The following is a 13,775-nucleotide window of genomic DNA, read 5'->3' as shown; positions in this document are numbered from 1 at the left end:
CATTTAGATAGTTAGTGATTTTAATTGGCACATTTAGATAGTTAGTGATATTAATTGGCACATTTAGATAGTTAGTGATATTAATTGGCACATTTAGATAGTTAGTGATATTAATTGGCACATTTAGATAGTTAGTGATATTAATTGGCACATTTAGATAGATAGTGATATTAATTGGCACATTTAGATAGATAGTGATATTAATTGGCACATGTAGATAGTTAGTGATATTAATTGGCACATTTAGATAGTTAGTGATTTTAATTGGCACATTTAGATAGTTAGTGATATTAATTGGCACATTTAGATAGTGATATTAATTGGCACATTTAGATAGTTAGTGATTTTAATTGGCACATTTAGATAGTGATTTTAATTGGCACATTTAGATAGTGATTTTAATTGGCACATTTAAATAGTGATTTTAATTGTCACATTTAAATAATGATTTTAATTGTCACATTTAGATAGTTAGTGATATTTAGTGATTTTAATTTATACATTTAGATAATTAGTGATTTTAATTGGCACATTTAGATAGTGATTTTAATCGTCATATTTAAATAGTGATTTTAATTGGCACATTTAAATAGTGATTTCAATTGGTACATTTAAATAGTGATTTTAATTGGTACATTTAAATAGTGATTTTAATTGGTACATTTAGATAGTTAGTGATTTTAATTGGCACATTTAAATAGTGATTTTAATTGGCACATTTAGATAGTTAATGATTATAATTGGCACGTTTAAAAAGTTAGTGTTTTTAATTTATACATTTAGATAGTTAGTGATTTTAATTGACACATATAAATAGTGATTTTAATTGGCACATTTAGATAGTGATTTTAATTGGCACATTTAGATAGTGATTTTAATTGGCACATTTAAATAGTGATTTTAATTGTCACATTTAAATAATGATTTTAATTGTCACATTTAGATAGTTAGTGATATTTAGTGATTTTAATTTATACATTTAGATAATTAGTGATTTTAATTGGCACATTTAGAAAGTGATTTTAATCGTCATATTTAAATAGTGATTTTAATTGGCACATCTAAATAGTGATTTTAATTGGTACATTTAGATAGTTAGTGATTTTAATTGGCGGATTTAGATAGTTAGTGATTTTAATTGGCACATTTAAATAGTGATTTTAATTGACACATTTAGATAGTTAATGATTTTAATTGGCACATTTAAATAGTGATTTTAATTGGCACATTTAGATAGTTAATGATTTTAATTGTCACATTTAAATAGTGATTTTAATTGGCACATTTAGATAGTTCGTGATTTTAATTGGCACATTTAGATAGTTAATGATTATAATTGGCACATTTAAATAGTTATTGTTTTTAATTTATACATTTAGATAGTTTGTGATTTTAATTGACACATATAGTGATATTAATTGGCACATTTAGATAGTTGGTGATTTTAATTGGCACATTTAGATAGTTAGTGATTTTAATTGGCACATTTAGATAGTTAGTGATTTTAATTGGCACATTTAGATAGTTAGTGATTTTAATTGGCACATTTTGGTAGTTAGTGATTTTAATTGGCACATTTAGATAGTTAGTGATTTTAATTGGCACATTTAGATAGTTAGTGATTTTAATTGGCACAAGATTGTTAGTGATTTATTGGCACATTTAGATAGTTAGTGATTTTAATTGACACACATAGATAGTGATATTAATTGGCACATTTAGATAGTTAGCGATTTTAATTGGCACATTTAGATAGTTGGTGATTTTAATTGGCACATGTAGATAGTGATATTAATTGCCACATTTAGATGGTTAGCGATTTTAATTGGCACATTTAGATAGTTGGTGATTTTAATTGGGACATGTAGATAGTGATATTAATTGGCACATTTAGATAGGTAGTGATTTTAATTGGCACATTTAGATAGTTAGTGATTTTAATTGGCACATTTAGATAGTTAATGATTTTAATTGGCACATTTAATAGTGATTTTAATTGACACATTTAGATAGTTAATGATTTTAATTGGCACATTTAAATAGTGATTTTAATTGGCACATTTAGATAGTTCGTGATTTTAATTGGCACATTTAGATAGTTAATGATTATAATTGGCACATTTAAATAGTTGGTGTTTTTAATTTATACATTTAGATAGTTAGTGATTTTAATTGACACACATAGATAGTGATTTTAATTGGCACATTTAGATAGCGATTTTAATTGGCACATTTAGATAGTTAGTGATTTTAATTGGCACATTTAGATAGTTAGTGATTTTAATTGGCACATTTAAATATTGATTTTAGTTGGCACATTTAGATAGTTAGTGATTTTAATTGGCACATTTAGATATAGTTATATTAATTGGCACATTTAGATAGTGATATTAATTGGCACATTTAGATAGTTAGTGATATTAATTGGCACATTTAGATAGTTAGTGATTTTAATTGGCACATTTAGATAGTTAGTGATATTAATTGGCACATTTAGATAGTGATATTAATTGGCACATTTAGATAGTTAGTGATTTTAATTGGCACATTTAGATAGTTAGTGATTTTAATTGGCACAAGATTGTTAGTGATTTATTGGCACATTTAGATAGTTAGTGATTTTAATTGACACACATAGATAGTGATATTAATTGGCACATTTAGATAGTTAGCGATTTTAATTGGCACATTTAGATAGTTGGTGATTTTAATTGGCACATGTAGATAGTGATATTAATTGCCACATTTAGATGGTTAGCGATTTTAATTGGCACATTTAGATAGTTGGTGATTTTAATTGGGACATGTAGATAGTGATATTAATTGGCACATTTAGATAGGTAGTGATTTTAATTGGCACATTTAGATAGTTAGTGATTTTAATTGGCACATTTAGATAGTTAATGATTTTAATTGGCACATTTAATAGTGATTTTAATTGACACATTTAGATAGTTAATGATTTTAATTGGCACATTTAAATAGTGATTTTAATTGGCACATTTAGATAGTTCGTGATTTTAATTGGCACATTTAGATAGTTAATGATTATAATTGGCACATTTAAATAGTTGGTGTTTTTAATTTATACATTTAGATAGTTAGTGATTTTAATTGACACACATAGATAGTGATTTTAATTGGCACATTTAGATAGCGATTTTAATTGGCACATTTAGATAGTTAGTGATTTTAATTGGCACATTTAGATAGTTAGTGATTTTAATTGGCACATTTAGATAGTTAGTGATTTTAATTGGCACATTTAGATAGTTAGTGATTTTAATTGGCACAAGATTGTTAGTGATTTTAATTGGCACATTTAGATAGTTAGTGATTTTAATTGACACATAGATAGTGATATTAATTGGCACATTTAGATAGTTAGCGATTTTAATTGGCACATTTAGATAGTTGGTGATTTTAATTGGCACATTTAGATAGTTAGTGATTTTAATTGGCACATTTAGATAGTTAGTGATTTTAATTGGCACATTTAGATAGTTAATGATTTTAATTGGCACATTTAATAGTGATTTTAATTGACACATTTAGATAGTTAATGATTTTAATTGGCACATTTAAATAGTGATTTTAATTGGCACATTTAGATAGTTAATGATTATAATTGGCACATTTAAATAGTTATTGTTTTTAATTTATACATTTAGATAGTTTGTGATTTTAATTGACACATATAGTGATATTAATTGGCACATTTAGATAGTTGGTGATTTTAATTGGCACATTTAGATAGTTAGTGATTTTAATTGGCACATTTAGATAGTTAGTGATTTTAATTGGCACATTTAGATAGTTAGTGATTTTAATTGGCACATTTTGGTAGTTAGTGATTTTAATTGGCACAGTTGTAAAAGGTGAGACAGTTCCAGAGAGGAGCTGCTGTGGGAGTGCGGGTGTTGAATGTGAAATGTTTTTATTCAGTTCATCCTCCACCTTTCACATCTCCCACGTCCGCCCTCATCAATTATGCCATTTTGTTCCTGCTCAGGAGTGTGAAAGCGACAGGTGAGACTCACCTGCTGCTCTTGTCCTCCCAGGTGGACGTGACCTTGTCCTGCTTGAGCTGAGTGATCTCCTCCTGCTGCTCCTTCAGACGCTTCCTCTGCTGCAAGATGATCTTCTTCTGGGCCGCGTGGCGGTGCTGGAAGTGGCCTCCCTGCAGGTCCTCTGGCCAGGTCAGGTCCTCCTCTGGGCGGGTCAGGTCCTCCTCTGGGCGGGTCAGGTCCTCCTCTGGGCCCGGCCGGCGCTTATCCAGCTGCGCACGGCAGCGTGGAACCTGCTGCCGTTGCTGAGAGCGCCGGCTTGTAGGGTGCTTGTGGGGTTCTACCTGCAGCACATTCTGAGATTTAGACCACTTTTGTAGCAGAACTCCACTTCCAGCTTCATGATTGTGTCCATTCAGGTCTTCATGTGACCGCATATGTGCCATGTGAACACAAACTGGTCCAGATCCACTTCAAGTAGTTGACTTGGTGCAGGCTCTTCCAGGCCAAGGGCCTCAAGTGATGATGCAGTGGGACCCCTACTTACTTACCTCAAATGATTGTGCAGTACTGAGATCACTATGCGATCCAGATTAACTTCACTTGTGCAATGTGAGCACAATGTGATCCAGATTATATTCACTTGTGCGATGAGAACACAAAATGATCCAGATTCACTTCACTTGTGCAATGTGAACACAATGTGATTCAGATTATATTCACTTGTGCGATGAGAACACAAAGTGATCCAGATTCACTTCACTTGTGCAATGTGAACACAATGTGATCCAGATTCACTTCACTTGTGTGATGTGAACACAATGCCATCCAGCCTGACTTCAAACGTGCAATGTGAACACAATGTGATCCAGATTCACTTCACTTGTGCGGTGTGAACACAATGTGATCCAGATTCACTTCACGTGTGCGATGTGAACACAATGTGATCCAGATTCACTTCACTTGTGTGATGTGAACACAATGCCATCCAGCCTGACTTCAATCGTGCAATGTGAACACAATGTGATCCACATTCACTTCACTTGTGCAATGTGAACACAATGTGATCCAGATTCACTTCACTTGTGCGATGTGAACACAATGTGATCCAGATTCACTTCACTTGTGTGATGTGAACACAATGACATCCAGATTGACTTCACCTGTGCGACGTGAACACAATGTGATCCAGATTCACTTAACTTGTGCAATGTGAGCACAATGTGATCCAGATTCACTTCACTTGTGTGATGTGAACACAATGCTATCCAGCCTGACTTCACTCGTGCAATGTGAACACAATGTGATCCAGATTCACTTCGCTTGTGCAATGTGAACACAATGTGATCCAGATTCACTTCACTTGTGCGATGTGAACACAATGTGATCCAGATTCACTTCACTTGTGTGATGTGAACACAATGACATCCAGATTCACTTCACCTGTGCGACGTGAACACAATGTGATCCAGATTCACTTAACTTGTGCAATGTGAGCACAATGTGATCCAGATTCAATTCACTTATGCAATGAGTACACAAAGTGTTCCAGATTCACTTCGCTTGTGCAATGTGAACACAATGTGATCCGGATTCACTTTACTTGTGTGATGTGGACACAATGACATCCAGACTCACTTCACTTGTGTGATGTGAACACAATGACATGCAGATTCACTTCACTTGTGCGATGTGAACACAATGTGATCCAGATTCACTTCGCTTGTACAATGTGAACACAATGTGATCTAGATTCACTTCACTTCTGTGATGTGAACACAATGACATCCAGATTCACTTCACTCGTGCGATGTAAACACAATGTGATCCAGATTCACTTCGCTTGTGCAATGTGAACACAAAGTGATCCATATTTACTTCATGTGTGCAATATGAACACAAAGTGACCCAGATTCACTTCACTTGTGCAATGTAAACACAATGAGATCCAAATTCACTCCACTCGTGCGACGTGAACACAATGTGATCCAGATTCACTTCACTTGTGTAACGTAAACACAATGAGATCCAGATTTACTTCATTTGTGCGATGTGAACACAAAGCGATCCAGATTTACTTCACGTGTGCAATGTGAACACAAAGTGATCCAGATTTACTTCACGTGTGCAATGTGAACACAAAGCGATCCATATTTACTTCACGTGTGCAATGTGAACACAAAGTGATCTAGATTCACTTCATTTGTGCAATGTAAACACAATGAGATCCAGATTTACTTCATTTGTGCGATGTGAACACAAAGCGATCCAGATTTACTTCACGTGTGCAATGTGAACACAAAGCGATCCAGATTTACTTCACGTGTGCAATGTAAACACAAAGTGATCCAGATTTACTTCACGTGTGCGATGTGAACACAATGTAGTCCAGATTGAGCATGTGACCTTTGACACTAAAAGGAGGCTGAGTTTCTGGACAAAAGTTTTGGGTCATTACCAGGGCGTCCAGCATGTTGGGGGATCGGAATCGGCCCGTGGTGGCGGCGCAGATCAGGGCGTCCATCTTGATCCGGGTCTCGCGCTGCTGGGCCAACAGGTCCCGCTTGTCTCGCTCCAGCCGGCACCGCAGCCGCCACTCGTGCAGACATCGCCGTAGCAACCGTCTGCGGTCGCTCTCGGCAGCCAGCTGGCATCGCCTGGAAGCGGTGGCAAATAATATGTGGATGAAGTCACTTTCTCAGCGAACAGCGGCAGGTCAACTGGACACTCAGACGTGTCACACACAGCTGCACTTCTGTTGGCCGCACCATCTTGTTGCATAGAATACAATGCTAAGAAATGTTTTTTTTAAACAATTTGTGATGTAATAAGATGACAATTATTTGCTAATAACTGTCCAAACTTCTTCCACCAAGGCTCGCATACTGAAAAGTCATTATTTATGTAAAAAATGTTTAAAATCAAAAATTAGGACTCCAGAAAGGATCGTCTTCCCCCAAAATAGTGCCGGTGTCCCAAAGTACCCCACAAAAGACCATCTTTCACTTCAAAGTCCCAAAGGACCTCAAATAGTCCCAAAGTAGCATAAATAAGACCATCTTCCCCTTTAAGGACCCAACATAGTCATAGGATGCCACCTGTGCAACAAATCCAGTCGTGAAATTTCCTCGCTGCTAAATATTCCAAAGTCAACTTTATTATAAGAAAAGTGAAGAGTTTGGGAACAACAGCAACTCAGCCACCAAGTGGTAGGCCACGTAAACTGACAGAGAGGTCAGCATAGTGCAGGGGTGGGCAACCCAAAATGTTGAAAGAGCCATATTGGACCAAAAATACAAAAACAAATCTGTCTGGAGCCGCAAAAAATTAAAAGCCACATTACATACAGATAGTGTGTCATGAGATATACAGTCAAGAAAATAAGTATTTGAACACCCTGCTATTTTGCAAGTTCTCCCACTTAGAAATCATGGAGGGGTCTGAAATTTTCATGGTAGGTGCATGTCCACTGTATGAGAGATAACCTAAAAAGAAAAACCCAGAAATCACAATCTATGATTTGTTAACAATTTATTTGTGTGATAAAGCTGAAAATAAGTATTTGAACACCAACATTAATATTTGGTAGAGTAGCCTTTGTTTGCAATTACAGAGGTCAAACGTTTCCTGTAGTTCTTCAGCAGGTCTGCACAGACTGCAGGAGGGATTTTGGCCCACTCCTCCACACAGACCTTCTCTAGATCAGTCAGGTTTCTGGGCTGTCGCTGAGTAACACAGACTTTCAGCTCCCTCCAAAGATTTTCAATTGGATTTAGGTCTGGAGACTGGCTAGGCCACTCCAGAACCTTGATATGGTTCTTACGAAGCCACTTCTTGGTTTTCCTGGCTGTGTGCTTTGGGTCATTGTCATGTTGGAAGATCCAGCCACGACTCATCTTCAATGATCTGACTGAGGGAAGGAGGTTTTTGGCCAAAATCTCACAATACATGGCTGCAGTCATCCTCTCCTTAATACAGTACAGTCGTCCTGTCCCATGAGCAGAAAAACACCCCCAAAGCATGATGCTACCACCCCCATGCTTCACAGTAGGAATGGTGTTCTTGGGATGCTACGCATCATTCTTCTTCCTCCAAACACGCACAGTGGAATTATGACCAAAAAGGTCAATTTTGGTCTCATCTGTCCACAAAACTTTCTCCCATGACTCCTCTGGATCATCCAAATGGTCATTGGCAAACTTAAGACGGGCCTTAACATGTGCTGGTTTAAGCAGGGGAACCTTCCGTGCCATGCATGATTTCAAAGCATGACGTCTTAGTGTATTACCAACAGTGACCATGGAAACAGTGGTCCCAGCTCTTTTCAGGTCATTGACCAAGCCCTGCTGTGTAGTCCTGGGCTGATTCCTCACCTTTCTTAGCATCATTGAGACCCCACCAGGTGATATCTTGCATGGGGCTCCACTCCCATTGAGATTGACCGTCATGTTTAGCTTCTTCCATTTTCTAATGATTGCTCCAACACTGGACCTTTTTTCACCAAGCTGCTTGGCAATTTCTCCGTAGCCCTTTCCATCCTTGTGGAGTTGTACAATTTTGTCTCTGGGGTCTTTGGACAGTTCTTTGGTCTTAGCCATGCTGAATGTTTGGGTCTTACTGATTGTATGGGGTGGACAGGTGTCTTTATGCAGGTAACGACCTCACACAGGTGCATCTGATTCAGGATAATACAGTGGAGTGGAGGAGGACTTTTAAAGGCGGACTAACAGGCCTTTGAGGGTCAGAATTCTAGCTGATAGACAGGTGTTCAAATACTTATTTTCAGCTGTATCACACGAATAAATTGTTAAAAAAATCATAGATTGTGATTTCTGGATTTTTCTTTTCAGGTTATCTCTCATACAGTGGACATGCACCTACCGTGAAAATTTCAGACCCCTCCATGATTTCTAAGTGGGAGAACTTGCAAAATAGCAGGGTGTTCAAATACTTATTTTCTTGACTGTAAATTGAATTAAGATGACTTAAAGGAAACTAAATGAGCTCAAATATAGCTACAAATGAGGCATAATGATGCAATATGTACATTTAGCTAGCCTAAATAGCATGTTAGCATCGATTAGCTTGCAGTGACCAAATATGTCCGATTAGCACTCCACACAAGTCAATAACATCAACAAAACTCACCTTTGTGGATTCATGCACAACCTTAAAAGTTTGGTGGACAAAATGAGACAGGAAAAAAAGTGGCATAAAACACGTCCTAGGACGTCGGAGAAAGTTATACATGTAAACAAACTAAGGTGAGTTCAAGGACCGCCAAAATTAGTAGGACAAAACGGCGCTCGCCAAATACTCGAATCAGTGAAGCATGTTTAATATAAACAGTGTGCTTTATAACAATTAGGGAGGTTTGTGTCATGTTTGTCCTCCTACAGAAACCATATTAAAACAAAAAATAGATTTTTTTCCTCTCATCTTTTTCCATTTTTCATACATTTTTTAAAAAGCTCCAGAGAGCCACTAGGGCGGCGCTAAAGAGCCGCATCCGGCTCTAGAGCCGCGGGTTGCCGACCCCTGGCATAGTGCAAAGACTTTCTGCACAGTCAGTTGCTACAGAGCTCCAAACTTCACGTGACCTTCCAATTAGCCCACGTACAGTACGCAGAGAGCTTCATGGAATGGGTTTCCATGGCCGATCAGCTGCATCTAAGCCATACATCACCAAGTCCAATGCAAAGTGTGGGATGCAGTGGTGTAAAGGACATCACCACTGGACTCTAGAGCAGTGGAGACGCCTTCTCTGGACTGATGAATCACACTTTTCCATCTGGCAATCTGATGGACCAGTCTGGGTTTGGAGGTTGCAAGGAGAACGCTACATTTCCGACTGCATTGTGCAGAGTGTGAAATTTGGTGGAAGAGGAATTATGGTGTGGGGTTGTTTTTCAGGAGTTAGTTCCAGTGAAAGGAACTTTGAATGCTCCAGGATACCAACACATTTTGGACAATTCCATGCTCCCAACCTTGTGGGAACAGTTTGGAGCGGGGCCCCATTCCTCTTCCAACATGACTGTGCACCAGTGCACAAAGCAAGGTCCATAAAGACATGGATGACAGAGTCCGGTGTGGATGAACTTGACTGGCCTGCACAGAGTCCTGACCTGAACCCGATAGAACACCTTTTGGGATGAATTAGAACGGAGACTGAGAGCCAGGCCTTCTGTGTGACCTCACCAATGCGCTTTTGGAAGAATGGTGGAAAATTCCTATAAACGCACTCCGCAACCTTGTGGACAGCCTTCCCAGAAGAGTTGAAGCTGTAATAGCTGCAAAAGGTCATATTGAGCCCTATGGGTTAGGAATGGGATGGCACTTCAAGTTCATATGTGAGTCAAGGCAGGTGGCCAAATACTTTTGGCAATAAAGTGTATGTCACCAAATGCATGTCTTATATTCCTCAAAGAAGAGGAGTTTTAATCATATTTTGTACCTGTTTTCTGTCCGCAGCGCCTCCTCGGCCCTCAAGGCTTCTCGCTGGTTCCTCTGGGTCCACGCCACGGCACGCCACCCTCGCCAGGCTCTCAGCTGCCACCTCCAGTCACACAAGGCCTTGGCCTTGCCCGCACGCAGCCTCCGCTCCAGCACCAGCGAGTACCATCGGGAGAAATGCTGGCGCTGACACTAGGGGGCGCCGCCACGTGTGAGACCTTTGCTGAGAAGATACCTGTGACACAGGTGAGCTCACCTTCAGCTTGCCCAGGTGAACAAAGATCGCAACCCTCTTTTCTTGCCGCCGTTCTGTATCCCCTGGGGGCGACTTTTTATCCTGGTGCATTGTGGGAGATGGAAGAGCCGGTTGGAGGCTCCTGGCTGTTCTTTGACCTTCCAGACGCTCCCTGTGACAGCAACACAGCATTAGCTTAGCGGGTCATTAAAACTCCATCCACAATTCTTATTCATCAAGTTTCCAAACACATTCATGATTTTTTTTTAAAAGACCCTGAGGAGACCCAGGACACGGCGGAGAGACTATGTCTCCCAGCTGGCCGAGGAACGCCTCAGGATCCCCCAGAAAGAGCTGGACGAAATAACTGGGGAGAGGTTGTAAATGTTCATATAAGTGTTCATGTAAGTGTTCATGTAAATGTTCATGTAAGTCAGTGGTTCTCAAACTTTTTTTGTCATCCCCCACTTTGGACAAGGGGGAGTTTTCAAGCCCCACCTGCCCCCATCGCCCCAACAGAGCGCTAATGCCAAGCTTTAACATTTTCAAATTTATTGAACATCAAGTTGTATACATTCGAACTCAATAACATAAAATAACATTAAGTTCAATAATAAATAAAATAACTGTGCAGCTGTGGTATAACTTGCATCAAGTTCAATAATAAATAAAATAACTTCCATCAAGTTCAATAATAAATAAGACAAAAGTGTTATAACTTGCATCAAGTTCAATAATAAATCAAAAAAGTGTTATAACTTGCATCACGTTCAATAATAAATAAAAAAAACTGTTATAACTTGCATCAAGTTCAATAATAAATCAAAAAAAGTGTTATAACTTGCATCACGTTCAATAATAAATCAAAAAAGTGTTATAACTTGCATCAAGTTCAAAAATAAATCAAAAAAAGTGTTATAACTTGCATCAAGTTCAATAATAAATCAAAAAGTGTTATAACTTGCATCACGTTCAATAATAAATAAATAAAAAAGTGTTATAACTTGCATCAAGTTCAATACTAAATCCAATAACTTGCATCAAGTTCAATAATAAATCAAAAAAAGTGTTATAACTTGCATCAAGTTCAATAATAAATCAAAAAAAGTGTTATAACTTGCATCAAGTTCAATAATAAATAAAACAAAAGTGTTATAACTTGCATCAAGTTCAATAATAAATCAAAAAAAGTGTTATAACTTGCATCAAGTTCAATAATAAATCAAATAACTTGCATCAAGTTCAATAATAAATAAAACAAAAGTGTTATAACTTGCATCAAGTTCAATAATAAATCAAAAAAGTGTTATAACTTGCATCACGTTCAATGATAAAAAAAAAAAAACTGTTATAACTTGCATCAAGTTCAATAATAAATCAAAAAAAGTGTTATAACTTGCATCACGTTCAATAATAAATCAAAAAAGTGTTATAACTTGCATCAAGTTCAATAATAAATCAAATAAAAGTGTTATAACTTGCATCAAGTTCAATAATAAATCAAAAAGTGTTATAACTTGCATCACGTTCAATAATAAATAAATAAAAAAGTGTTATAACTTGCATCAAGTTCAATAATAAATCCAATAACTTGCATCAAGTTCAATAATAAATCAAAAAAAGTGTTATAACTTGCATCAAGTTCAATAATAAATCAAAAAAAGTGTTATAACTTGCATCAAGTTCAATAATAAATAAAACAAAAGTGTTATAACTTGCATCAAGTTCAATAATAAATCAAAAAAAGTGTTATAACTTGCATCAAGTTCAATAATAAATCAAATAACTTGCATCAAGTTCAATAATAAATACAATAAAAGTGCCACTTTGCAATCTTTGCAACAAAAAAAAGGAGGAGCTATGCATTTGGCAAGACAGGGCAAGTGACAGCACTTTGCCCCGGGAGAGCCACCTTCACTGTGAAACAGCACGGCTGTATGACCAGCTCCCATTTCCTCACACAGTGCAGAGAACAGTCGCGCTTTCAGTGGTCGTGTTTTGATCAAATTTACCGCGCTCACAACATCTGTTAAAACCTCATTGAGTTCGGGGCTGAGCTGCCTTGACGCGAGTGCTTCCCGGTGAATGACACAGTGCGTGCCCGTCACATTTTTGTTTCTCTGCAGGCTCTGGCTCTGGCTCGACGACCTTTGAGGTGCGAGTCACAAATGTATATATTTGTGTAATTGTGATCCACACATTAGCCTGCTACCCATCCGCTCGAAAGTTTGTTCCGCTTAGCCCCGCCCCCATTAGTTACTGTTGCTATGTCTGTCAAACTTTCGCTCCTACCGAGAAATATAAAGCCTACAGTAAAAATAAGTACCGGTAATTTCCATTTATTTATATAGCGGATTTCACAGACAGAATCACAAAGTGATTTACAGTGTGTATAGAAAATGAAAGCATAGTAAAAAAAAATAATCTAAAAATATTATAATTAAAAAAAAAATTTAAAGTGAAATTTCCTCCCGTTCCTCGCGCCCCACCTGTCATGTCTCTATTCCCCACCAGTGGGGCGCGCCCCACACTTTGAGAAACTCTGATGTAAGTGTTCATGTAAGTGTTTGTGTAAGTGTGTACGTCCATCCATCCATCCATTTTCTACCGCTTATTCCCTTTGGGGTCGCGGGGGGCGCTGGAGCCTATCTCAGCTACAATTGGGCGGAAGGCGGGGTACACCCTGGACAAGTCGCCACCTCATCGCAGGGCCAACACAGATAGACAGACAACATTCACACTCACATTCACACACTAGGGCCAATTTAGTGTTGCCAATCAACTTATCCCCAGGTGCATGTCTTTGGAGGTGGGAGGAAGCCGGAGTACCCGGAGGGAACCCACGCAGTCACGGGGAGGACATGCAAACTCCACACAGAAAGATCCCGAGCCCGGGATTGAACCCAAGACTACTCAGGACCTTCGTATTGTGAGGCAGATGCACTAACCCCTCTGCCACCGTGAAGCCCTAAGTGTGTACGTGTTGATGTTAATTTCAAGTAGAGCAGAAGTATAAAACCTGGATGAAGTAGATGAAGGATCAACTCTGTCATGTTGGTCCTGCATTAGAAAAGTCTCAC

The 13,775-nt window shown here is 38.0% G+C and overlaps 1 protein-coding gene across 3 annotated transcripts in view; it reads right to left on the bottom strand.

Annotated features, from left to right (window-relative positions):
* The window catches only part of ccdc191 (coiled-coil domain containing 191), a 50,359-nt gene that overhangs the window by 22,275 nt on the left and 14,309 nt on the right, over window positions 1–13,775 (bottom strand). For all 3 annotated transcript variants that reach the window (XM_061975489.2, XM_061975488.2, XM_061975490.2), the window contains exons 7-10: window positions 10,717–10,867; window positions 10,462–10,652; window positions 6,466–6,664; window positions 4,041–4,351 (exon numbers count right to left, since the gene is read on the bottom strand). In XM_061975489.2, the coding sequence (XP_061831473.1) occupies window positions 4,041–4,351; window positions 6,466–6,664; window positions 10,462–10,652; window positions 10,717–10,867 (852 nt within the window). The remainder of the gene's footprint in view (window positions 1–4,040; window positions 4,352–6,465; window positions 6,665–10,461; window positions 10,653–10,716; window positions 10,868–13,775) is intronic.

This window comes from Nerophis lumbriciformis, linkage group LG14, assembly GCF_033978685.3.
Source record: "Nerophis lumbriciformis linkage group LG14, RoL_Nlum_v2.1, whole genome shotgun sequence".
NCBI classification, from domain to species: Eukaryota; Metazoa; Chordata; class Actinopteri; order Syngnathiformes; family Syngnathidae; genus Nerophis; species Nerophis lumbriciformis.
The sequence above is the reverse complement of the archived record's forward strand: the minus strand, read 5'-3'. Positions and strand labels throughout refer to the sequence as shown.